General features: G+C 41.8%; 1 protein-coding gene across 1 annotated transcript in view; it reads left to right on the top strand.

Annotated features, from left to right (window-relative positions):
• OXSR1 (oxidative stress responsive kinase 1) overlaps positions 1-27,743 on the top strand; it is a 71,459-nt gene that overhangs the window by 34,487 nt on the left and 9,229 nt on the right. Inside the window, exons 5-13 of the mRNA XM_084754922.1 lie at positions 2,426-2,481; positions 6,359-6,468; positions 8,483-8,584; positions 9,940-10,073; positions 14,961-15,009; positions 15,767-15,832; positions 19,885-20,007; positions 21,952-21,987; positions 27,054-27,200. Of these exons, the coding sequence (XP_084611048.1) occupies positions 2,426-2,481; positions 6,359-6,468; positions 8,483-8,584; positions 9,940-10,073; positions 14,961-15,009; positions 15,767-15,832; positions 19,885-20,007; positions 21,952-21,987; positions 27,054-27,200 (823 nt within the window). The remainder of the gene's footprint in view (positions 1-2,425; positions 2,482-6,358; positions 6,469-8,482; positions 8,585-9,939; positions 10,074-14,960; positions 15,010-15,766; positions 15,833-19,884; positions 20,008-21,951; positions 21,988-27,053; positions 27,201-27,743) is intronic.

A 27,743-nucleotide genomic window follows, 5' to 3' on the forward strand; every position in this document is an offset into this window, starting at 1 on the left:
AAACACTTTTTGAATACATTAGTGAAATCATCAGGTAGATGATTACAGCAAAGGAGAAAATCTTAGTTCCTGTCTCAGATGCTGTCTGATGAACTCTCAGGTTTTGGTTGGGGAGAGCTAGTGGTCTGCTAACTACATTTCAAGCAGTCTATTGTGAGGGCTACAAGAATGTTACATCTAATGGGGTTGGGAGTTCAGGGGTGGGGCTGGCTAACAAGGGGCTAAAGATAGCACAAGATAAATTGTTATTAGGTTCTTGACTATAACGTTTTGACCTCCCCAGTCTTTGAAGTTGTAATCAGATAATCAGCCCTGTGGAACTGTGGAGGGCAGGATGTAACTTCTTTCTGGGAATTTCATCCACAGTGGTCGGGCTGCCCTGGTAGAACCTCACAGGGACTGAACTAGGTTGCTGAGAATTGAACTCAGGACCTTTGGAAGAGCAGCAAGTACTCTAAATCTCTGAGCTATCTCTCCAGCCCCCTTTAGAATATATTTAAAGCACAACTCTAGCCTCATGTATTTGGTATGCTTAGGCAGCAGGATCATGAGACGGAAACAGCTTGGGTTACATAGCAAGATTCTTGAAAACAAAACAAAGATAAGAGGGCCTGGAGAGTTAGCTCATTGGTTAAGAGCACAATGAGGACATAGGCTCAGTTCTCAGCATGTACATGGAAATTCACAACCATCTCTGACTTCAGTTCTATGAGTTCTAATGTCCTCTTCCAACTTCCTGGGTACCAGGCAAACACATGGCACACATACATACATTTAGAAAAAAACAAAAACCCCATACACATTAAATAAATAAGAGAAAGAGTATATTTAGGTTCTCTATAAACTTGTGTGTTCATGGGTATTCACAGAGCACAACCTCACTGGTGACCTACTAATTACGTCATTCTCATTCTTTGTAAAATATTAGTTTATAACTAACATCTGGAACAGATGTAGGCAGTAGAGGCAACACTTTGCATTCATTTTCTCTCCCTCTCTTCTTTCCTTCCTTTCCTTCTTTCTGTCTGTCTGTCTTTCTTTCTTTTTTTCAGACAGGGTTTCTCTGTGTAGACTTGCTTTGTGGACCAAGCTGGCCTCAAACTCATGGAGATCCACCTGCCTCTGCCTCCCTGAGTGCTGGGGTTATAGGTGTGTACCACTGTGCCCTGGCTAGCATTAATTTTCAACCCCCTTGCCTCACCCCTGCCATCCTTGCCAGAAAAATAAATACTAGGTAGGCAGTCTTCCATGTACTTCATTCGATGGTTGATTACTACAGTGGCAAGGGACAGTGCATTGTTATACAGATCCAGATGTAGCTCATGGTGACACGGGGAGACAGACCTAGAAGTACAGCCATCTAGTAAACTCTGTAGGTCCTACAGTACAGCCAGTTACCCAGGGTGGGGGAAGTAGTGGCTGAATTGTACTCTTTTCCTACCAAAGGTTGTTAAGGTTCTTTTCTAGGAAAGGTAGTTTGCCCTGCAAGGACTCAAATTTCCTGAAGCTTCAGTCCCATTGTACCAAATAGCCAGTCAGGTTAGAGTATGACATCTAGCTCCCACCAATGGGATGAGGCACAGTCATCACTTAGGTCAGGGATAAAAGATGGATGCCATCTTGGCTGAATGAACTCACTAGCCTGGTTTGGGTTTTGGTGCAGTTTTTACAAGAAGAATTGCCTTGTTGAATTTTCTCTTTGTGTAGTCCTTTGTGCAACACCAAGATTTTGTTTTGTGGTTTTGAGACAGGGTCTGGCTGGCCTGGAATGCTCTGTGGAGACCAGGCTAGTCTCAAATTGACAGAAATCCATCTGCCTCTGCATCCCAAGTGCTGAGATTCAAGGTATATCCCACTATATTTGGCATTTTTAAAAAAAGCTTTTTAAGATAACAAACATGTCTGTTCCTCTTTTACTAGAGTTAAAATTAGATGTCATTACCAGTAAAAATATACCCAGTTATGAGTAATTTTGCTTTATTCTGTAAGTGCACAATAGTATGTTTTCCACTGTGCACTCCTTATTTGATCAGTTAGAATGTAAGAAATGAGGGTTAAGGAACTGGGAGTGAGTCATTGTTTTAGTGTGTAGTTTGTATAGAAAAAACTTAGTATATTTCAGCAATAAGGATTAGGTAAGGACAGATGAGGTTCACTTTCTTTGTCCATTATCATCCCAATCAAGAATATTTAATGAGCTTAGGTTTTCTAGATCGTATAAAAAGTTATGTTCCTATTATAGTTTTCTTTTTAATGTGTAGGTTGTACTATAAATGGCTAAAATTAAAAACATGCTATTGGCATTGGTACTTTTTAATATAAAACAGTATTTAAATATTGCTAATGTTTTGTAAATAAAATAACCCGTTGCTTAAATTGTGCTATTCTAAAGAACAAATGTTTGATAGTATTTTTTTCCTTGAAGAGATGTGAAAGCTGGAAACATTCTTCTAGGAGAAGATGGCTCTGTACAGATCGCAGGTAATGATTAGCATAACTGTGTGTGTGTGTGTGTGTGTGTGTGTGTGTGTGTGTGTGTGTGTGTGTTGCATAAAGGCATACATGTATGTGCTTTCCCATTTGTGAGTGCACTTGTTACCACTTTGCCTCAGAGCACCCTGAGCACTCATCGTAAGTGGCCACATGTCTGCCTGCCATTTGTGTGGTGCTGGCGGTGTGGGAAGGGCCACTCACGGAGCCACTGCCTCAGTTCATAGTGTTTCTTTTTATTTTGATGGAATATGTAAAACTGCCTTGTCTTTTGTGTTTTCTTAGTATCTGATTCTGTTCCGAGGACATCTTCCTGTTTCAGCATCCTCTCAAGATTGCTTCTGCTCCTCAGATAACTGTCCTGGCTGTTACTCATTGCTTTCCATTTTCCCACTCCCCGCCTTCATTAGGATCTTCGGATAGGGCTTCCATCTTGTAGCACTCTGTGCTTTTATTTGAAGGAGAAACAGTTAGGATTCCCCAGTGCTGAGGAACAAATACTCTTTTGAGAGGTGATGTGAAGTGGCCTTTTCTAGGGCTGGGGTGATTGGGTTTAACTGTCAGCTTGCCTCAGTCCAGAGCCTAGGAAGGGAGGCTCGATTAGGTTACTTGAAGTAGGCTGACTCACCTTGAACTTGGGTGGCACCATTGCATGTCAGCTGAGCACTAGCATGACATATGATTTGATGGCTTGTTGGTCTTGACTGTGAATATGTGTGGTCAGCTGCTTCAAGTTCCTGCCACCTTGACTTCTCGTAAATATGAGTGAGCTATTATAACCTAGAATTATTTGCCAACTTTCTCCTAGAGTTGCTTTTTAAAAAATCATAGTAGCGAAGCTGGGTGTGGTGGTTCATGCCCTTAATCCCAGCACTCAGAAGGCAGAGGCAGGTGGATTGCTATGAGTTTGAGGCCAGCCTGGTCTACAAAGTGAGTCCAGGACAGCCAAGGCTACACAGAGAAACCCTGTCTTGAAAAACAAACAAACAAACAAAACAAACAAACAAACAAACAAATCACAGCAGCAGGAAAGGAATAACACAAGGGTGGCACGGAGTCAATGCCTTCTAGGAAGCAAGCATGCGTGCAGTGGGAGCACAGCTTTGGCAGGTTGGAGTTCATGTCTGAAGGAAGGGAGTAGTTTACCCATCCAGATAAAATGCCAACATAGAATTGATTCTTCTAATGTTAACTTTCTTTTGGTTAAAAGAGGAATGAACACTTCTCACTAATTACAAGACATGGAGTAGTATGGTTACAGCATGAATAATTTTAGAATGCATAATGAGTTGAAAAAGGGAAAAAAGCTACACACAGTGCCATATGTTTGGAACCTGACTGGAGGAGGGAGCAAAGGTAAGGAGGTTTCCAGGGCTCACTGGCTAGCTAATCTGTCTATCCTACACCATGAGCTCCAGGCTCAGTGAGAGGCTGTGTCTCAAAAAATAAGATAGTCATTGAGGACTGTACCCAACATTTGTCTCTTGCATCTACAGAAACGTGCACACGCATGCACTGCACATGAATGTGAAAAGATGCAGAGCAAAACATAAAGCATACAAACATGAATCAGTTACTAGGTGCCAAGTGATTGGTTTGACCCAAACACCAGACAAAGCCAATTGTTGGGTCCAAAGCAAGAACACAAAACTCGGATGCTAGGAGTAGCTCAGCACGGTGATGTGTTAAAGTTGAAGATGTGTGTATGCAGACCCTAGGCAGTAGCTTCTGATAAACTCCTCCACACACGGGCAGCGATCTCTTCATCATGAACTTTAGACATTCCTAATGCCCTTCACTAGCAGACAGTGTAAATAAATTGTGGTTAATTCATTTACCACATACCACATGATGAAAGGCAGCACAACCAGCACAACTGTGGTTACCTACAAAAGCACTGAGCGGTCACGTGGGGAGAGCAACTGAGCATTAGCACCTTTGTCTAGCCATCTGTGCAGTGACAGGAACTCTGCTGCCTCTCTTTGCTTTCCCATACCCATCCTTTACCAAGTGTTTCCTTAGGTAACTTAAAATAATTTTGTATCTGTTTTTGTTGTGGTGAAATAAAAAATTTACTATTGTTAACCATTCTTAAGTGTTTGATCCTGTGGCTGTGAACTGCATACCTAAAAATACAACCCACAGATTCACATATATCACATTTTATTTATGCATTGCTCCATCAGTGATCATTCAGATTATATCTACCTTTTTGACTATTTTGACAAAAGTTGCTATAAATTGTGTATAAATATCTCAACTCCTGTTTCCATCCTTTCTTCTCCTTCCCTCCTCCCCTTTCCCGCTTCCCCCCCTCTGTTCTTCCCTTCCTCCTTTCTCCCTACCTTGCTTCCTCTTTCTTGTGTCATGTAGTCCAGGCTAGCTTGAACTCCTGATCCCCCTGTCTTCTGTGCTGAGACTGGAGCCATGTGTGACCATGCTTGGCTTATTTCTTCTGGGGTTATGCTCATAAGTAGGATGAGTGGGTATATGATGACGTTACATTAGCTTTTTAAAGAGGATTGTCTTGCAGATGTACCCTTTTTATTCCTTCCTGCAGTTCACAAGGGTTTCCATTTATCAACATCCACAACAACATTGATTTTCTAGGGTGCTTTTTTTTTTGTTTTTTGTTTTTGGTACACAGGGTCGTTTCACTATGTAGCTTGCCCTGGCTGGTCTGGAACTCATGGAGATCACTGTGCCTCTCTGCTGGAGTTAAACGTGTATGCCACTATGCCTAGTTTCTAGGTTTTTTGTTGCTGTTGTTGTTGGTGGTAGTGGTGTTTTTTGTTTTGTTTTTTATTTTTTTTTGTTTTTTTGAGACAGGGTTTCTCTGTGTAGCCTTGACTGTCCTGGACTTTGTAGACCAGGCTGGCTTTGAACTCACAGCAATCCCCCTGCATCTGCCTCCCAAGTGCTGGGATCAAAGGTGCCACCACCACCCAGCTAAAAAAATTTTTTTTATTAGTCATCTAAAGTAATGTCAATCTCATGGTTTTGATTATACTTGTCTAATGATCAGCTATGCTTTCATATACATACACACACACACACACACACACACACACACTGTTCATCTGCTTCTTTGGTGTCCGGGGGGGGGGGTGTGCTCACCTTAAATCCCAGCACTCGGGAGGCAGAGACAGGTAGACACACTGTGGGTTTGGGGCCAGCCTGGTCTATAAAGTGAGTCCAGGACAGCCAACGCTACACAGAGAGGCCCTGTCTAAAAAAAGAAAGAAAGAAAGAAATCTTTCCCTTGTTCTTTTAAATGTAATTTCTGTTGTTGCTGAATTGTAGGGCTGCCCCCCCCCCCCCCCCCCCGAGACAAAAATTTCACTTTACAGCCTGTATTTACTTCAGACCCTTTAGTGCTGGGATGTAGAAATTCTTTGTGTATTCTGGATATTAATACTTTTTCAGTTATGGTTTCAAGTATTTTTTTCTGACTCTGTGGGTTTATTTGGCTTGTGGTTTCATACACTTCAGTCCATGGCTGACTAGACCCATTGATTTGGTCCTAATGTTCACCCTGAGGTGAGGCAGAGTGACAGCATGGTAAGTAAGAGCATGTGGGATAAGGAAGCTGTTCACGACTGTAAGGAAGCAGAGAGCAGCAAGAAGGTCCTGCAACAAGGGGTCTTTCCAGACCACTGGCCAGTTTTGGCCCAACCTCTACACTGTCTCCCCAAATGCTATCTTACTCTGACTCTGTACAGGGATTAGTCCATTGATTCTCTAGAACTTTCAAGAGCTGTCACTTCCCAGAATCCATCAGTTGGCAACTAGCCCGAATTCATGGGCCTGTGGGAGATATTTCCTGTTTAAACTATTACTAATGCTGTGTTGTCGAATTCTGTTTCAGATTTTGGTGTTAGTGCTTTTTTAGCCACTGGTGGTGATATTACCAGAAATAAAGTGAGAAAGACGTTTGTTGGCACCCCTTGCTGGATGGCACCTGAAGTGATGGAGCAGGTACTGTGAGTTCTGCCTTTTTGAAATGGTTTAAGATTTTGTTATTAAACCAACAGGAAACCTTAGTGCTTGTGTTTGCTCACTATGCCAGGCTAGCTGCATGGAGTACATGTTCTGTTGGTTGGTTAAGAGCTTACTCTAAGGACAAACAGTACTGCATTACGAAGCAAACAACAACAGCAAAGTTGCAGACCTTTACATGGACACAAGAAACTCAAGCCTATACCAAAGACAATCCAAGGAATAAGATAATAAAATTAAAAAAAAATATGTCTTAGTATAGACGTAAGTTTCATTGCTAGGGCTTGTCTCTGTTTCCCATTTGCATGTCAGACACTTCACTGCAGACTCTTGCCACTTGTCGCATCACTTATAGTGAACTCTCATGAATTCAGAGCTCATTTCTTAGTGCTCATCTCATCTTCCTGATGGTACTGGAAACTCTTGACTGTGCAGCTTTATTTACTTTCTTCATTTTTCTCAGGTTTGTCAGACTGTTTCTCTGACCTCTTTTAGGCTGTCTACTCTGTCCTGGAACCAGGCTGGCCCTCTCTTCTCTACTCTTGAGTCTTCCAGCAGGTTGTGGTGGGGTACACATGTTCCAAGCACAGGATGGGACAGGAGGATCATGAAATTGAGGGCAGCCTAGACTGTATAGCCACACCCTGTCTCAAAAAACAAAACAAGATGTTGTTTCCTAGGGGCATCTTCTGGGCACATATTCACTGGATGGTCTCATCCCATCCAGGCACCACCTGTAAATGGTTCCTAAGTTATACACAAGCCAGACTTACTTCTCAAGATTCCAGGTTACTTTGCCTACTGTATGGGAACTTTTCATGATAGATGTATTGCCATACAGCCTGTGGGAGGAGGAGGAGGGCACTATGGCTACACAGTGTCACACAGCCTGTGGGAGGAGGAGGGCACTATGGCTGCACAGTGTCACACAGCCTGTGGGAGGAGGAGGGCACTATGGCTTCACAGTGTCTTAAGAGGCTGGACTCAGGAACAGAATGAACAAACATGGGCTATGGAGAAAGGCTGTGCCAGGGAGACAGGTATGAAAGAATTTGAGACTTCATTGGTTTTCTGGGGTGGATATGGTAGCGGCTAAGCATGGGTTGTCCCTGATCTGTCTGATAGAGAAGCTTGTGGAAATAAGGAATGTTGTTCATGGAGGGAGCTTGCCTTTGGATCGTTAGAGGCCTTCCTGATGTATCAGAAGGCAGGACAGCACACATTGACCACTGACTACAGCTTTGGAGACCAACTTCTCTTATGTAGCTCAGTATACAAGATGGTAATGATGATAACAGAAATGGTGAGAAATTTGGCAGGCTGTTTGAATCAGATCTTTTTTTTTTAAACCACAATTCTTTTATAACCTTTTTCATTGTAGTAATAATGATAAAACTCCTGGATATGGTAGCACACACTTTTAATTCTATCACTCAGGAGACTGAGGCAGTCTGGCTTAGCAATAAGATCTTGTCTTAATACAAACAAACAAACAAACAAACAAGAAACCTCATGGTAAGGGAGATAGGAAAGAAAGGGAAAGAATGATAGTTTCACATTTTTATAAATACTTTATTATGAATATTTTCCTGTAGAATTAATAAGCACTGCTAGCAATTGACTATAACATCCTTTTAAGTGAGTATAATAGTTAACAGTTTATTGGTTTAAAGTTGATGGACGTGTTGTGGTAGTGCACACTTATAATCCCAGTACTTAGGTGTCTGAGGCAGGGCAATCAAAAATTCAAAGCTAGCCTGGGCTACATAAGGAGCCCTCTCAGCACCCTCCCCAAAGCACCAAAGCTTATGACACTTTAATTTTACATGACATACTAGAAACTTTTGTATGCCTGCTAAAAGTAATTTTGCATCTCTCTCTCCCTCCCTCCCTTTCTCCCTTTCTCCCTCCCTCCCTCCCTCCCTCCCTCCCACCCTCCCTCCCTCCCTCTCTCTGTGTTGTCCATCTCCCTCCTCCCCTCCAACCATTTCAGGTTCGAGGTTATGATTTTAAAGCTGATATTTGGAGTTTTGGAATCACAGCGATTGAACTGGCCACAGGGGCAGCTCCTTATCATAAATACCCACCAATGAAGGTGAGGTTCGTATTCAAAGTATTGTTCCAGCTCAAGTCCCAGTTACTTTCAGAGCATTTTACACTTGTCAATCCTACAAGTAGTTATTTATTTTCCTAGGCATTGTGTGTATGTTGTAGCAAAATATAGTCTTTCCAATGAAATTACCAGCATAACCATTTTTACTTTGAATTATATAGGGTCACACCCAGAACAAGCCATTTTTGAATATGCATCTAAATGATACATATGTTCATGACATATAGCCATCACCGTATCCAGATGCTTTCTTTCCTTGGGTTCAGAGCCAGTGGCCTCTTCTATTTAGCTCTTCATAGAACACACACAGAACGGAGCTGTCGTGGCCTTGCTGGACTCAGCACAAGGACTGATCATAGTCTGACTGCTTCTTGCTGTCTGTTGTCCTTCCTCCTCGGTTTCTCTGCTCATCTGCCTTTCATAGGCTCTGGTGACAGAAGAGCTAAGGCTGCCAGTGCTTGCAGGGGAGGCAGCAAGAATGTGAACTAAATGACTGGGGCTTTGTTACTGAAACACACTTGGTGATTTCTGTAATAGAGATTTCTGGAAGAGAAAGCTCCACACTATGAAGTGAAGGAAAAACAGGTGAAGCAGTAGGTAAAGCTAACAAGGCTGTTCCCGTGTTCTACTATGGTTTGAATGTTTTGTGTTTTATGGTCGTTTGGCAGTAGAAGAACCAGGGCTGTGGATATGAAGAGATAGGAGTTTTAACTAAGGGACATAGCAGCAGCTGACAGTGGGCACCTTTGGGGGACCGTCCATCTATAGTTCCTCACCAGTATCCACTTCACATGGAAACTTGGGCTCTAAACAGTCTGTTTCCTGTGGTACTGAGTGTTGAGCCCAGGGTCTCCCACATTCTAGACAAGGACATATATCCTTTGGGCTAGAGCAGCAACCCTTAAAACTCCGTGTGTGTGTGTGTGTGTGTGTGTGTGTGTGTGTGTGTGTGTGTGTGTACACTTTTAAGAGATGAGAGGTTGTTTGCCAGGTATGTTCTGCAGTTACTCTTCACCTTGTATTTTGAGACAGGGTTCTTCCTGAACCTGGAACATGCCAGTTTGGCTGGACACCTGGCCAGCCATCACTCAGGACCTGTCCCCCTCACCTCCTCCTGTCCCCCTAGCTGAGATTAGAGGCATGGCTTTTTTATGTGAGTTCTGAAAGATTGAACTCAGGTCCTTAACGCTTATACAGCAAACAATTTACCAGCTGAGCCATCTCCAGCCTATAGATATCAATCAACTTCTGGAAAGTCAAACCTGCTTGTATATTGGAAACCTTTATCCATATTGAAAACGCCTCAGAAGTTCATACTGTACTGAAAATTCTTACAGGTTTTAATGCTGACACTCCAGAACGATCCTCCTTCTTTGGAAACTGGTGTTCAAGATAAAGAAATGCTGAAAAAATATGGAAAGTCATTTAGAAAAATGATTTCATTGTGCCTTCAAAAGGATCCAGAAAAAAGGTAAATATTAGATAAATGTGATGTCTCTTTTTTGATATATAAGCCAGTGTGGGAAGCCCTAAGAATTACATGTGTATACACGCATGATATTCTGTGTGTAGTCTTAAAACGAATGAATTAAAAACCTTGGAAACATTTATAAAGGTCATTTTACAAGGTTGGAAGTGATTGCTTTGATTTCAGTGGTCTTATAAGCATATACTATGTCTAAGTTGTACAGCTATTTCTTGATGCTTCTTACAACTATGAAATTATATACTGTGAATTCTGTATTAGTAAAATACCATGTTTATGGGAAAGTTTTTCTTTTTTCTACTTGTACCTAAAATATAACTGACATTTACAGTTTAATAACAAGAACTATAACATAATACATTTATATTTCATGTCAAATAATTGTACTTTCCATATTGGAAAGATTTTAGTAATCAAAGTTTCAAATAGTTTCTTTGTTGGCTTTAGACATACTGAGTGCTAAGCAGCAGGCTCTTAGATAAGGGCATTGAGTGTGTGTGTGGCTGTTGAACAGTACTGTAGGGGTGGTCACTGAGTGGAACCTCGTGTGTTTAGGTCACCCAGATCCGTTATCCTAGACATAGAACTTGAATCTGAAGCTTGTCATTTCTAACTTGGGGCCGCATTGCCACTGTATCTTACTCTCTGATCCTGTGTGGATGCATCAGCTTCCCACACCCACAGATCCACTCACCTGTGGATCCAAGTGCTCTGCTCAGATTGACTCAGAACTCAGGGTCCTCAGTCTTTTTCTGGTCCTCGTCCTCGAGCAGCCCAGTGTGTAAAACAGCATGGGCACTGCAGCAGCCGCTCTAGTGAAGCTGGAGGCGTGTGACCTGCGGCAGGGCTGTGTGGGCTCTACACAGACCTGATCCACTTAAGTACAGGGCATTGAGCATCAGAGTTTTGGTATTGGCAAAGGGGTCCTGGAACCGATTCTGGGATACCACAGGACAACTGTATATTCCATTAAGTTTCTTAGTACTAAAAATTGTTTAATTTTGTTTTTTCTAAAGGTTGACAAAAGTAAAAGACTTTGACATCTTTGATCATGTGTCTAGTATATGTAATGGGGCTTCAGATTTTTTTGGGGGGGGGAGGGGCTTCAGAATATACTGTTGGAAATATTGGAAAGGGTAAGAAAAACAGGCAGCAAAGTTCATGTCTATGTTTTTAGAATTTTTTTCTGTTTCTCAGTAGTGGCTAAAACTGATAGGGAATACCTTTGTTTCTGCCAAGTCAGCTGACAAAAAGAACAAATTCCTTTTTTATGGAAGTAACAGGTAGATCCATCAAACTGAAGGATGTGCAGGTGCCAGAAATAGTGAAGAATCCATAAATTACAGAAGAAATGTGAACTAATCCAGGGCCACCACCAATGGAACACTACTCAGTCTGATCTCCTACTCGGTTGGATTTCTGACACCGTGCTGTGACTTTCAGAATTGGGGCCTCCGATCCACCTGGAGGAGATTTTCATCTGAGGACCGTCAGAAAGTATCTTCCTCCTTTTTTATAAAGTGTTTCAGTTTACACATACAAGTGTTTGCCTGCATGAATATATGTGCACCACATGCATATATACAAGGAGCCTCCCTACTCAGCGCAATGATAGACATAGGAATGCTTGCCATCACCAAGAGGCAACAAAAATCTCTTTGTATGAATTGTTTTGACTTTACTTCCTATAGATTGAGAGTCTACATTTGTGCTCACTAGACACAGACTCAACACCTTTCAGGGCTGAAATGTAGAAACACTGTTGTCAAGCAGCTGTGTATTTGGCTGTAGGGCTCTCAGACATGCACTTGAAGAGTACCTGCAAATCAGAGTCCCTTGGCTACTGGGAACAGAGGCCCAGTTCAAGCTGCTGCCCACTTGGTGACACTGTGCATGCATTAGAGTTCTCAGGCAGCAGCATTAGTTCTTCAGTGGATAATGCAGTGGTAGCTGAAAAGGTTATAAATCTTTAAATTTATTAAAACCATAAATGAAAACCTTAGAAAAACACTAATTATGACCAAAGAATCAAGCAAGACTTTTAGAACTGAAAGGTTCAGTTAAAATGTAAAACAATGGCTGCTTCTTGTGTGGGCTGGACTGCGTGATTTGTTCCTGCTTGGATAAATTGTGAAGAAAGAAGAAGAAGAAGAGCGGAGAAGCCTGGTGGGCAGGCACCTTCTCCACCTGTCATCAAGGCCACAGCATAGCGAGCCTCCAGAAGTGCTGAAATAGGAAAGGTGCATTGCCTTGTGCGCGACACACACACACACACACACACACACACACACACACACACACACACACACACACACACACACACACACACACACACCACACACACACCACACACACACACACACCATTCTGCCTGCAGGCCAGAAGAGGGCAGCAGACCTCATTGTAGATGGCTGTAAGCCACCATGTGGTTCTCAGGACCTCTGGAAGAACATCAGTGCTCTTACCCTTTGAACCATCTCTCCAGCCCCCTTGTGAAGCCTTCTTTATCCTATTCCATAATTTCAGTTTATAATGAGAGTACCAGAAAGCCCCAAATGGAGGAATATGCTATAGAATACCTGACTGGTATTTTTCAAGAGTATTAAATGAAGAAGAAAATGAAAAGCATGATTAGAAGAGATTATTTGGACATGGAGAATAGATTTGACAGGATATTTCACAGGTGAATTAACAGAGAAGGAGCACCATGTGAAACTGAAGAAATTCTAATAAAATCTGTAGTTTCTAGCTAGAAAGATTGTACTAGTATTAATGACTTGGTTATTTTTTGATAATTATAATTTAATCATATAAAACATTAACTTCATAGCTCTAGTGAAGGATATGAAAGATTGCATAATATCTTTTCAACTCTTTTATAAGTCAAAACTACTTCAAAAAATATGTTTTAAATCTCTGGGAAGTAGAAAATGCATTCCAGTTTAAAAATTAGAGTTAAGTGTTGTTTAAGCACTTAAGATCAAATAACACAAAACACCACTCAGTTAAACAGAAAAAAAAATGAAATAAACAAAACACAAACTACTGACTGATTAAATATCAGGCACTAGAATAAACCGTAAAATCAGTAGGGCGCCTCCCTTCATCTTCTCAGGAATCTTACCAGGACATCATTTTTCGTCTGTTTCACAGAGTCACACAATACTTACATGCGCAGGTGTAGACTTATCAAAGGGAGGCTAGTGAGGATGGGGAGTGATAGTCAGCTAACCCACGGAACAACCCTCTGCTGGCACATGCCTGCCGTCTTAGAGTTTAGGGCGACGAGGAGGAACAGAACTTTAGTAATCGTCCGTGGCTCTTCAGCCAAGTTTGAGGCCAGCCTTGCAGATGAGAGACTTAATAATCACAACAATAACAGTAACGATGGTGATGATCATCTTTCTAATCCTGAAGCCTTGAATCCTCCTGGTACAGAGCCATCTGTTGTACACTCCAGCAGCATGCCTTCTCTCTTACTTGTAACCCTACGGAGGAACTGCAGACACACAGCAGCTCCCTCCTCTCGGCAGTTCTCTGGCTAGTCAGCTTCTTACTGTTCAAGAGTGAACACAAAATTAAGACTTTTTTGTTGGTAATAATTGAGTTTTGTATTACATTCTTTTACTTCACTTTTCTAAAAGCTGTACTTTAGAAAAAAGGAGATGGACTTAGAAGAATGAAATGAATAGTAAAACATTATCCTGGGTAAGGGAGGCATTGAAACATCAAAATCTTTACTGAATGTCAAAAATAAGAGTGCCACTGTTTAATTTCAGCTGGTGTAGCTTTTGCCGGTTGCTCGTTTCCTAACCCACCTTCATCCTCTGAAACACTGGTTCTCAACCTTGAAGTTTACTTGGAACTACCTGGGAGGGTTTAAGAACTACCAGTACTTTGGTTTTGTTCCCAAATACTGTGCTCCATTTGGTGAGATAAAGCCTAGTGTGGGAAATCTGAACATACCTCCCAGATGTAGTGCACAGCAGTGTTTAAGAGCCGCTGTTCACACTGAGGTTGTACAAGGTTCTGTGTAAGCATCCGTCCTCAGCAGTGTTATGTACCTCTTTGCCTCTGAGAAATAGCATTGTATTACATGGTAAGTATGTGGTAAAATTAGCTGTGGTCTTTGACAAGTAAATTCTTTATTCTTAGCTACCCTCTTTTAAAAGCTTGAAAGTTGATAATGAACTTTACTTGAAACAAGATTATGCATAACTGAACTCAACTGAATTTGGGTTAAGTTTGGAAAATTCAAACTCCCCCACACACATTTTTTTTAAGATAAAGGGAAATTGAGAAATCTCTAAGAATCTGTAGTTGCCTTAAACTGAATCCTGTTGGGCTACTCTGTAGCAAGAACCAAATGTTTGATTTCTTTTTCCCAGTCTAAACAAATTTTTATGCTTTGCTAAAACTTTTCGGTAGTTACTGTCAAGCTCCCTGAAGATGATATTGCCAAGTAGCAAACATTTTGGAAGTCTGTAAGAATTCTCTTCTAGAAACAATATTTTATTAATGAACTTTTCAAAGAGTGTACAATTGTCATTAGCACTCCCCTTCTCCAGGGCTTCGCTGTAGCCCTGGCTGTCCTGGAACTCACTCTGTAGAGACCTGCCTGCCTCTGCCTTCGAGTGCTGGGATTAAAAGTGTGTGCTCCCCACCCCAAAACCTGGCCGGTCATTAGCATTTTTCTCTGTGAGTGTTTGTTCTACTCAGTGTGCTATGCCAAGATTATTTTGTTTTTTGGCAGGTGAAGGAAAATGGACTATACTGAGTGTTTAGTTTGCTGCTCAGAAGAAAATTTCTCATTTTTGAAGATGGAAATTCACATTATGTTTGAAAGCTAAAAACTCTCCTTTCTGCTTTTAGACCAACAGCAGCAGAACTGTTGAGGCACAAGTTTTTCCAGAAAGCAAAGGTGGGCATTGCAGCTTGTGAGTGTATGCATTCATATGATGCTCCTCTGCCGGGCACTTTGCATTCACTGCTTCTAAGTTGCATTTCTTAACATGATTACATTTGGAGAAATTATGACAGATAAAATAATTACTACCAGTATTATGTATGCAGTCTTTGGTAAGTAAGTAACTTGCTTGGGAACCTAGAGTGAAAGATGAAGACCTAAGTTTGATTCCCTAGAACCCACAAAAAAAAAGGTGAGGTATTAAGACTTGGCTTATAATCCCCTAATTGGAGTAGAGACAGACTGTTGCCTAGAGCTCTTTGGCTGGTAAGACTAGGCTAGTTGATGACCCTCAAATCTCAAAGGGATCTCTTGCCTGAACAAGCAAGTGGATGCTGGGCCTAGTGTGCACACAGGCACATACCTCTGCATACGCATGGACATGCTGTTTCCTGTTGTAAAAGCAACCATCAACAGTTTAGCTCTCATTTCAAGGGTTAGTGCTGAACTAATAAATGCCCCATATCCTAACCAAAATGCATCAGTATATAGCCAACAAATAGACCTTTTTCCTAATGCACACTAAAGGTTTGTGGCTAGTTGAAAAATAATGGAAGTGCTGTATCAAAGCCCTCGGAGTGAAAAGGTGAAAGTGTTCCTTCCTCATCTCTTCACAAAATAGTTTTACTCATCACATATTAAATGTGATTGACATTTCTGTGTCAGATTTTGGTACAATAAAAAGTTCTGATAACTGACTTTTCTTTTCCAGAATAAAGAGTTTCTTCAGGAAAAAATACTACAAAGAGCACCTACCATTTCTGAGCGATCTAAGAAGGTACGTGGGGGTGTTTGATTCAGTGTTCTTAGGTCGCTTAAGCTAGACTTGGGGGAATTGTTGTTGTTGTTTGTTTTACATTTTGAAGTGGGTGCTATTCTGTTAATAGAAATGAGGGTTATTAATTTCAGCTATTTTAAAGCATTTCATATGTCCAATCAGAAACTCCCTGTCAGCCATCTGCTCAGGTATTACTCTGCTGTCTCCCAGAATAACAAGGGAAGCTGATGGCAGTTGGTGAGTCAGTTCCAACCCCGTTGAGTCACTGTTCCCAGACATCCAGAGTGAGATGGAGATTTTGCATAGCATGACAGCTAGAGGTGTAAAGCATATTATCTCCCAGCTCAAAGCATGTTAGAACAAAGCGTTTGTTCTGGGTGTGTTGTTTCTAAGAACTTTGCTCATACTTTGATCGTACGGAATGCATTAACGTTCCAGTTTGGACAAAATACTTGTTTGCCATTTCACCAAAAAGAGAATCCCCATTTTCCGTACTCTTCTCCCCGGAAAGGAGACTTAGCAAATGCGAAGGAGGCGCCGGCCTGTGGCTTTCTGTTGATGGTGCACTAGAGGGAGAAGACGGCAGGGTGCGCTTCTGCTCCACGTGGTGTAGTAGAGGAAGGCCTACCTGGGGAGTTAGGACCGTTCCAGTAGAAGCTTCTTGAGATTTCTGTCATTATCCAGAATGCTCTGCTTAACAAACAACAAATATTCTGAGTTTATACTCTCACTATCAGTCACTAATAGCACATTAGCTTGCCTTCACTTCCGAGCCTTGCCTCTCTGCAGGTAAGGACATACAAGCCTGCTTATAGGAGATCTCCATTTTCTCGGAACATGTGTTTGAGAAGCTAACTATACTCTTCCCTTCTAGGAAGGACCGCCTTCTATTTTCACTAGCGGCTCTTTGCCCTCATGTTTATCAACTGCTGTCATGTACCAGAGTCACAAGGGTTTAGAGCACAGATGGCTGAAGTCGAACGTCTGGGCAGTGGGCAGGTCAGACCAGCTGGTCCTTGTCTCGCTTCACTCTAGGCCGTCAGTGTAGCACGTCCTCAGAGTAGTTCTCCATAACTACCCGGACAGCAGCGCACCTTCCCGAAACTTTCTATTTCATTGTGACTTCCTTTACTTCTTTTAGCCGCCTGAACCATCTAACGTGTGACAGCCTTTCTACACCGTTAGAACAAAGCTCACGTCACCACCCCATCTTAGTAGGCCTGTACCAGTTCTTTGTACACAGTAAACATTTGCAAATAGTTGAATGCAATGTAAAACATCTCTGCTTGTAATTGCAGTAAATCCTAATTGAAATTGTTAAGTGTCTTTTGTGTGATTTCTTTGAGATCAGTGAGCCTTAAAGAAATCACAAGTTGGGTTTCATAGCACACACCTGTACCCACACACATAGAGTATTTTGGCAGCTAAAACAAAAGCATTGAAAGTGTGAGGCTAGCCTAGGCAACTTTGTGAGATACTGTCTCAAAATTAAATTCTAGGGAGGTGTGGTTCTCCTCTTGGGGGCGGGGCGGCTGATGGCCACCAGCTTGCGGAGGCAAGAGGAGCAGAAGAGGAGACAGACATAGGGCTTGGAAGGCTATAAGCACAATGGAGATCAAACACTTTGGGAACTACTTCAGGATCTAGTTCAAATTTACCCAGGGAGAACAAAGGCTATGTAGTGCTTGGGAGTGCATGGGGGCTTCCAGGAATGGTGTGAATGATTGGTTGAAACCTGGCACTTTAAGGATGCTTGTTTTACACGTGGCAACATGATCCTATCATGAGCAGGAACACAGCACCTAATTATCCTATAGGCGCAGGGAGGGGAGAGCTAGCAGGGAGCTGTGTCAAGGGCCATATACCAAGTGTGGTTAGGTGATCTATGTCTAAAGACACTCTCCAGGTGAGGTCAGGCAGAGAGCCGGAGGTCCTGCTGGGGAGAGGGAGTCCTGCACCTAACACCAAGCTCAGAGTGGCTGTCTGGACCGGGAGGACTGCAGCCTCAAACAGCAGGGCCCTTCCAACAGGAGTGGGAGTAGGAGATGGCTCAGTGGGTAAAGTGCCTGCTGCACATGATTGAGAACATTAGTTTACATCTCCAGAACACACATAAAAAGCCAGCCATGGCAGGGCATGCCTAAAACCCTAGCCTGAGGGGTGAAGAAATGGGAGGCAAAGGGAAATCTGAAGCTCAATTGGTTACCCAGTCTAGCCAAATTGATAAATTTCAGATTCTGCGAGGGACAAATATTAAGAATGTAAATGTAAAAGTGTGCTGGTTTAGTAAAAGTGGCAGTTGTAGGTTCTCCAAGATCCACGGTCTAGTACCAGGCATAGCTTCCCGCTTGTTGAACAGGCCTTCAATCTAATTAAGACATGTCCCCTGGGGGTGTCCATACCATGCTGATTGGCGTTGCGTGTGTAGTGTCACATAGCTAGGTAAGACTGTGAATGCTTTTCTCCATCCGAAGCTTGCCGCACCTTCTGTACCACAAAAACTAGTACTCGGAGGAGGTTTCTAGTCAGTTCTAGCTCAGGCCCTCTGGGTTGAACTTTTCCTGACGATGTCATAAATCCAATTTGAGATGGAATTGAGGAAAGGCAAAAGCATTTGTCTTATCTGGGCCAGCCTGGTCCACAAAGTGAGTCCAGGATAGCTGAGGCTACACAGAGAAGCCCTGTCTTGAAAAACCCAAAAAAAAAAAAAAAAAAAAAGTGTCTGCCTTTAGGTCCCGTGGAAGTGGCTCAGTGATTAAGAGCATTGTCTGTTCTTTCATAAGACTTAGTTCAGTTCCCAGCATGTACATGGTGGCTCATGACTGTTAGTCCCAGTCCAGGGGAATCTAAGATCCTCTTCTGGCCTCCCATCACGTGGTGCACAGATACACATTCAGGCAAATACCTACACACATTAAAAATTAAAGTTTGAAAAACTAGTTATCTTTAATAGATATAACATGCCAATACTGGAGGAAGTACATGTGATTGGAAGTCATGAGATCTAGGAAGTATCTATCCTTTGGCTCTCTTAAAGCTTCTTTAAGAAGATGGCAGTGGTGGAATACTTACTGTTTCCAAGCACAGGGAGAAGAAATTACTAAGCAAGACTTGAAGAAGGGAGTAAGATACTAAATATAGTGAAATTTTCATCTTTATTGTGGAAAATTCAATAAATTGATAACTTCTAAAATAGACAACAACAACAAAGCAAGCAGTAATGTTGTACACCCATTAGAGAGATGAATGTACATTTCCAAAGAAAGCTAAAATTAGGAAGAAGGTAGTGGACTTGTTCTTCTGAGTCAGGCTTTCATGTAGTCCAGGCTGACCTCCAACCCACTTATGGCCAAGGGTCCTTCGGCCAAGAACTAGGCACACACTACTTTGACTGGCACAGAGTCTCCATTATCACTCCTCCCCCAGTACTGAGCGTGGATCCCGGCATCTTGTATCCTAGGCTAGTGTTTGACCACTGAGCTACATCCTTTGCCCAGTGTGTTAGATTGTTGGATTTTCCTGTCAATACTTGCCTGGCTCCTGAGCTCTCTGTGAAGTATAATTTTGGATTACAAAGTTGAAGCTGGGCATAGTGGTGCCCATCTTTAATCCCAACACTTAGGCAACAAACAGGCTGATCTATGTCAATTCAATGCCAGTCTGTCTGTACTGCAAGCTACAGGCTAGCCAGAGTTACCCAGTAAGACCCTGGCCCAAAAGACAAATGGGGGAAAAAGTTGAATTCTTTACCTTGGGTTTATTTATAGTGTTCTTGAAATCTCCTTTCCTCCCCTTTAACTGCCTTGGTATGTTAAATGTTAGATTTTATTTTATTTTATTTTTTTGTCCCCTGTGCCTTAATCTAAAAATATTATTGGGCTTCAGAGTAAAAGAAGGTTGTGGTTAAAGTACTGGGTAGGACAGATTGAGGGTTGGAGGGTGTGAATTTTTAGGGGGCACACTTACTTAACCAGGATAATAATGATCTAGTTTCTATTTTACTTAAGTGTATACAGAACACTACCATAAGCACATGCGTTTCTTTTGCTCAGGTTCGGAGAGTACCAGGCTCCAGTGGCCGTCTCCATAAGACAGAGGATGGAGGTTGGGAGTGGAGTGATGATGAATTTGATGAGGAGAGTGAGGAAGGGAGAGCAGCAATCTCACAACTCAGGGTAAGTTTTATGTAGCTGGATAGATTCTTTAGAGTTGTCTGTGGCTCTTGTTACACTTTGATCTAAAACAGAAAGAAGGCCAATATTACAAGACAGAATTTTCCAGTGCTGTTTAGCAAATTAAACCATCACGATCTCTCAATGTGATAACATTTAGGTAGCATGAAAATAACACATGTCTAGAGGTGAAAACTGTCTTGATCTGGAGAGTAATTGCACGGTGCTATTGGCTAGACACTGCAGAGGAATGTCAACTGGAAAGCCTTTTGTGGAGAGGAACAGTGGACTTCTGTAATTGGTATATACTGGACGTCGTGTGTGTGTGTGTGTGTGTGTGTGTGTGTGTGTGTGTGTGTGTAGAGAGAGAGAGAGAGAGAGAGAGGAAGGAGCCTTGGGGTCTTCCTTTTCCTTTGCTTCATCATTATTTTCAATATATATATATATATGTATATATATATTTATCTACAATTTCATTCATCTCTTAAAAATGAAGTGTTTGGGCTGGGCGGTGATGGCGCACGCCTTTAATCTCAGCACTCAGGAGGCAGAGGCAGGCAGATCGCTGTGGGTTCAATGCCAGCCTGGTCTACAAAGTGAATCCAGGATAGTCCAGGCTACACAGAGAAACCTTGTCTCAGAACAAACAACAACAACAACAAAAACAAAAAAATGAAGTGTTTGTTGATGGACCTCTTAACAGTATGTGTCTTGGCTATTCTAAGTATGACAGCTTTAAAGCTGGAAGCATGCCTATCTGTGTACTCTGACTTAAATTCCTTCATACAGATGCACAGGTGTGCTACACCTGGGCCATATGATAGTTCTCATTTTAGTTTTTGTTTTTATACTTATTTATTTTGAGAATTTAAAAATTAATTTAAAAATTGAAAATTAGTATACAAAGTAATGTGTTTTGCTACGTATTTCTGATTCTACTTTGTTCTGACTGTTTTGTTCGTGCTCTCTCTCCATCCCCCTTTCCTGTTTCCAGCTCATGACTTGCTGGTTTTCCTTCTTCCCTTCCAACATCGCCTGTTCTGTTTTCATGTCACATGCATCTCATTATTTTCTCTCCCTCATTAAGACATCTTCTTCAGCTCTTAGGCTTCTCTCTCTAGACTTGCTGAACACCAGACACAAAGGGAAGTTTAAATCTAGGCACCACCCAGGGTGTGTTTGTTGTTACAGGGGTGGCTGGCTTCCATTCAACCTAATGGTCTCCAGTTTCACTCGTTTCCCTGCAGATGCTTTTGTTTTTCTTTGTGGCTGAATAAAATTACATTGTATGCTTTCCATATTTACTTTATCCAGTTTTCTGTTAATGGGCATGAACTATTGTGGATAACAGCAATAAACTTGGATGTGCAAGAAAATTTATAATGGGAGTTTGAAAATGTATTGACTAGCTTAAAGGCTTAGATTTGGCCTATGATCGTAGGAACATGATATGTTTATGATTAGTGGAAAGAAATTTGCTCTTGAGTATGACCTCTACTTCCTGGGAACTCAGACAGACTGGATGTTTGCTTATAATACTAATAATGTTAAATTTTCTTTTTGTTTTGTTCTGTTATATTCTATTTTGTTTGAGATGAGTTTGGGGGTGGGTGGGTAAGGTTGTAGCCCTGGCTGCCCTGGAACTCAATTTGTAGACTAGGCTGGTCTTGAACTCACAGAGAACTACCGGCCTCTGCCTCCTGGGTTCTGGGATTACATGCCTGAGTCACTATGCCTGGGTGAAACTGTTAACTTGTAATACAGTTAAGTATATTGATATGTTCAGTATGGACTATTTGGACAAAGACTGTAATATTTATCTTCGGAAAACTTAGATTCGAGTTAATATATAGATCAGAATGGAATGGAATGACTTATAGTCCATATTCCTTAAGTTCTTGAGTCTTGTTCTGAGTTAATAAGCATCTCTTTCTGTGTCTCTTTCAGTCTCCCCGAGTGAAAGACTCAATATCAAATTCTGAGGTAAGTAACGAGGTTATCATGCCCTTGTTAGAATAGACATTTTACTTTTGTTGTTTGTTGTTTGTTCAGTCTGTCTGTGTTTGTCTTTGTCTGAGTTTATCTCTGTATCATTAAATGTTGACGAGGCATTATACCAGCCAGATTTTAAGTTGGCTTAAAGGTCCTGAATACTCTTCCTTGCTTGCTGAATTGGTTTTTAGGTTTCTGCTGTTTGAAGTGGAAAGTAGCGGTTTTGCCTACATCTGATCAGGAACTTATATTGTTGTGCTAATGCACTATTAAGTACATAGCTATGTACATAGAACTATATTACGTATCTGACACCTTTCCACTGCTGTGCGTTTCTATTTCTCACTCTTAGTCCATATGGAATTACTCTCCTTCCCAGAGCTGCCATTGCACATGGTCAGCTCGTTTTTTAAAAGATGTATTTATTCATTTTGTGTATATGAGTGTTCTGTCTGCATGTACACCTGCATCCCAGAAGAGACTTAAGATGCCAGTTTAGATGGTTGTGAGCCACCATGTGGTTGCTGGGAATTGAACTCAGGACCTCTGGAAGAGCAGTCAGTGCTCCTAACAACTGAGCCATCTCTCCAGCTCCAGGTCAGTTCTTTTGAATAGTGAAAACTTCATCATGGGCTGAGGATGGCTTTGTTGGCAGAATCCTTGCCAGCCTGAAGCCTTGACTTCCATCCCAGTGCTGCATCAAAACTAGTGTGGTGCCTGTGCCTGTGATCCAGCTCTTGGCAGCTAGGGAGATTAGAAACTCAAGTACATTCTTGGCTACCTAAGAAGTTCACAGCTAGCTTGGAATACATTGAGCTCCTGTCCTTTACCCCACCCTTTTAAAAAAATTAGCAGAAATAGCCAGGAGGTGGTGGCACACCCCTTTAATCCTAGAACTTGGGAGGCAGAGGCAGGAGGATCTCTGAGTTCAAAGCCAGACTGGTCTACAGAGTGACAGCCAGGACAGCCAGGGCTCTACAGGAAAATCCTGTCTCAAAAAAGTGAACAAATAAACAAATAATTAGTGGAAGGAAAGGTCACTCTATGATCCCTTATTTTTTAACCCTTGTCACCATGAGCTGCATCCAAAGAGACCCTGTCTCAAAAAACAAAAAACAAAAACAAAACAAAACAAAAATCTCCATATGAATTATTTGTTGTTGTTATTGTTAAATCTTTTCTATAAAATTTTATTTATTTATTTATTTGTTTGTTTGTTTATATACATTGGTGCTTTGTCTGCATGTATGTCTGTGTCAGATCCCCTGGAACTGATGTTACAGACAGTTGTGAGCCACCATGTGGTTGCTGGGAATTGAACTCAGGACCTCTGGAAGAACAGCCAGTACTCCTAACCTCTGAGCCATCTCTCCAGCCCTTCATGTGATTTCTTATCTACCCATATTCTCATGCTATTTACATTGTTTTCACTTAATTGTGATAAAGTTAATATTACAAAATTTACAGTGATGATAATTTTCAGTTTGGTGACATTGAATAAATTCATTCTTTCTGCAGCCCTTGCCTTATCTATCCCAAGACCTTCCATCTTTCCAGGCTGTAACTCTGTCCATTGAATTTCTTTCATTTCTAGCTCCTGACAACTGCCTTTATATTTTCTATCTCTATAAACTTGATCATTTTATATACTTCATATTAGTGGAGTCAGAATATTTGTTTCTTCTCTCGCTGGTTTACTATACCCAGCACAATGTCCATCCATGTCTTTCTGATTTTCAAGGCTACATGTGTGATACTTCATTATATGTCCATCTGCCAAGCCATTGGAGTGCTTCTGCCTTCTGGCAGTTGTGGACAGCGCTGCCATGAGCGTGAGTGTGTAATGCTCGCTCTCAGTTCTCTAGAAGTGGAATTGCTGAATTGTGGTAAATCTATGTTTTCAACTTGTTTGGTTTGAGGCAAGGCACTACTTCATAGTGCAGGCTGGCTTCAAGTTCACAGTTCCCCTGCTTCAGCCTCTGAGCTAGAGTCACGAGTCGTACTCTGCTGGGTCATGTTCTGAAGAGCAGCTGTGTTGTTTTGTGTAGGGCCTACGCCATTGCACAGCACAGCAGCAGTATGCTGAGATGTCAGTCCTTCCATATTTACTTTCCCGCCCCTGCTTTGTTTTGCAGACAGGACAAGATCTCATGTAGCCCCATCTGGCCTCTGACTAGTCACTAAACTTCTGTCTCCGCCTCCTCAGTCAGGGGGTACAGGCTTGTTACTACCATTGCCTGCTTTTAGGTAGTGTCGGGACTCAACCCTAGGACTTTGTACATATGAGGCCGGGCTATAGCCCTATCCCTTCACATTTTATTTCTTTGTTTTTATATCATTTTGGTTTTTAGGATAGATAATCATATGCACATGCATTGTGAAAGCTGACCCTTTGAAATGCTACTAATAATTTTATGACCTTATTCAGAACTAATCTTCAAGTTGTATTTTTCTGTCAAAATCTAAAACCAATGCTAGCTTTTTACTATGCACTTAATGAACACAAAAGTTTCATTCCTGGTCTCCTTATTTTGTTTTTTAATTCTAAATTTAATTTTAATTTTAATGTATACATATATTTGTGTACAGGCACATGGATATGGGTACTTACAGAGGCAAGAGGATGGCATCAAGTCCCCTGGCACTGGAATTACAGGCTGTTGTTATCTGCCTGATGTGGGTGCTGAGAACTGAACTCTGGTCCTCTGCAAGAGCAAGAAGCCCTCTTAACCACTGAGTCATTTCTCCAGCTGGTGTCCTTGATTTTTACTTATATACAATGTTTAGGAGAGGTGGGGGGGAGTGTGTATGTGTCTGTGTGTCTGTCTGTCTGCCTGTCAAAAGTAGGACTTATTATTGTCCATTGACCTTTTTCTTCTAATACTAAAATATATTGATATTTTCCCCAGTAGCTAATTTTAAATGTTTAGCTTACTTTTATAATCAAGATATGTTTTTCCTCCAGATTGCCTAATTAAAATGTGTTAGATATTAAGGCATCCAGTGTCTAGTATCTGTGTTAATTACGATACTTCCCATTGTCCTCTGCCCCTCACACAGGGTCTCACTAGGGAGCCTGTTGAGCTCTGTCCTCCTTACCTTCCTGCCTCTGCCTTCTTCCTTTAATATGTATTGTTTGTAATAATAAGTATCAAAGAATATGGTTCCTTGAGGCTTTATCAAACAGCCTTGGTGCTATTTGTCCCTTGTCCTTCCTTCTTCTCTGTTGCTCTCCCTCCCCTCTCCCTGCAGGTGGGACCCTCTCCACATTACACTTCCTACCTCCCATCATCGGCTCCTGTGCTCCCTCCCCGCTCACCCCCATGTGTGCCTTCTGTCTGTTGTATGCTTGCTCATCTCTGAGGATGTGGAGCTAGGAGCCTCAGGGGAGGACATGAAGCGCTTGTTTTTCTGGATCTGGTTACCTTGATAGAACCTTTTTTCGTTACGTCTGTTTACGCGGGAAGCCCATGACTCACTTGTCTTTACAGCTGATTATTACCCTAGTGTGTATGAAGCACATTTCCATTGTTGTCCATCTGTTGAAGGGCAGTGCAGTTGTTTCCATTTCCCGGCTGTTGTGAGTAGAATAGTAGTGAACATTGCTGAGCAGGTGTCTGTGAAGCAGGCTATCAAATCCTTTGGGCCTGTCCTAGGACTGCCATAGCTCAATATGGTAGATTTGTTTTTAGTTTCCCACCAACCATTTTTCCAAAACCTCACCAGCACTTTTTGTCACTTGTTCTGTTGAACTCAGTCATTCTGACTGAGGTAATAAAATCTCAAAGTTGTTTTAATTTGCGTTTCTTTGATTGCTTAGGATGGTGAGCACGTTTTGAGATGTTTCTAGGCCATTTTTATTTCTTCCAATGAGAAATCTGTTTAGATTCCTAGACCACTTTTAAGTAGAGTCATTTGTTTTCTTGCTTCTATGTCTTTTGAGTTCTTTGTATATTGTGGTTGTTAATCCTCTGTCAGAACCACAGCTGGTAGAGTCCCTCATTCTGTGGCTTGCTCACTTGGTTGATTATTTCCTATGCTCTACAGCTTTGTAGTTTTATGGAGTCTTAGTTGTCAGTTGTTGCCCTTAATTCCTGGGCAATTGAGTCCTGTTCAGAAAGTCTTTCCTGTACCTGGATCTTATGGTGTGGCCTGTGCTCTCTTCCAGAAGTTTAGTGTTTCAGGTCTCAAATTGAGGCCTTTGATATACTAATTGGATGTAATTTTTGTGCAGGGTTATAGGTGCAGGTCTAATTTCGTTCTTCTGCACATGACAGTCCAGTTTTCCCAGCACCACTTAGTGAAGATGCTGTCTTTTCTCCCATGTTTCTTTTCTCTTTGCTCACAGTTCTAGAAGCCAAAATTCACAGGAGTGAGGTTCTAACCTCAGCATGACATGACAGGCTGCACAACTTGTGGGGGCATATGTAAAAGAGACGGCATATCTAGACGAGATTCTAAGCTATCTGTAGGACAGTCCATTCTCACAAGCAGTATCTACTCACCCCCTTTCCAGAGGTGGGACCATCACAACCCCCTCACCTGCGCTAGGCTGGTCCTCTACAAGTTATACCTCAGAAAGTCACTGGCCCAGGTGTGATAGTGCACATCTGTAATCCCAGCACTGGGGAAGCTGAGGGGAGATTTTGAGTGAGACTAGCCTTGGCTACCTACCAAGTTCTACACGAGCCTGCTTAATAAAACAACAAAAAGCCCTCCTCTAAAAAAAAAAAAATCAAAACTAGCCAGCCTTTAATCCCAGCACTTGGGAGGCAGAGGCAGTAGATCACTGTGAGTTCGAGGCCAGCCTGGTCTACAAAGTGAGTCCAGGACAGCCACGGCTACACAGAGAGGCCCTGTCTCAAACAAACAACAAACAAACAAAAAAGATGAAAACTAAAAAATTGTTTAGAATGCTTAGAAAGAATGACTTGTATGCAGCACAGACAAGTGTAGAGAAATGGTAATAACTCTGAGAATGTTGCCCTGTGAGTCCACTCAGATATCGCAGGCCTCTCTCCGTACTTACACAGCACTGCATCCTGTGTTTACTGCAGCTCTTCTCAGCAGCTGATCCAATGGGTACTTTGCTCCAAGTTCCAGAACAGATTTCTGCTCATCTACCTCAGCCAGCTGGCCAGATGACTACACAGCCAGCTCAAGTCTCTCTCCTGCCTCCTGCAGAGCCAGCAAAAACAGCACAGGTAAAATGGGTGGGTATGTTTTCTGGGTCTGTCATCTTGAGGGCAGATGAAAAAACATTAATGCAGCTTGTGCATTCTCAAGATGATAATTTGCCTTGGAACAAGTGAGAAATTCTGTCTTCATAGTTTCACAGGTGCAAATCAAATAAAAGTTCTATAAGGATCACACTGGTTTTTAAGCAACAACATAAGTTACTTATGAAAATGTACCAAGTACAAAAAGTTTTGCTAGTATATTGTTAGTTTATTAGATCATTATTAAGTTTAATGAAACTAAGTACAGTTATTGCAGTTTATTTTGAGACTGGAGAGCTAGCCGTCATTAATACTTCTTTTTTTAGGCTCTGTGTTTTCATATTTATTCTTCTTAGGATTGTTGTCCATTTTGTGAGAACTGATTTTGTTAAACTAGGTAATATTTAACTAAGCATGCACAATGGTCATTAAATTGTAGTGTGGTGGAAGTATCTGGGTAGTAACGGCTTCCCCGTGAGCCCCTGCACGCCATGTGCCTCTGTGGCTCCATCTGGAAACCTCTGGAAT

The sequence above is a fragment of the Acomys minous genome, assembly GCF_964271855.1.
Source record: "Acomys minous genome assembly, chromosome: 13".
Lineage (NCBI taxonomy): Eukaryota > Metazoa > Chordata > Mammalia > Rodentia > Muridae > Acomys > Acomys minous.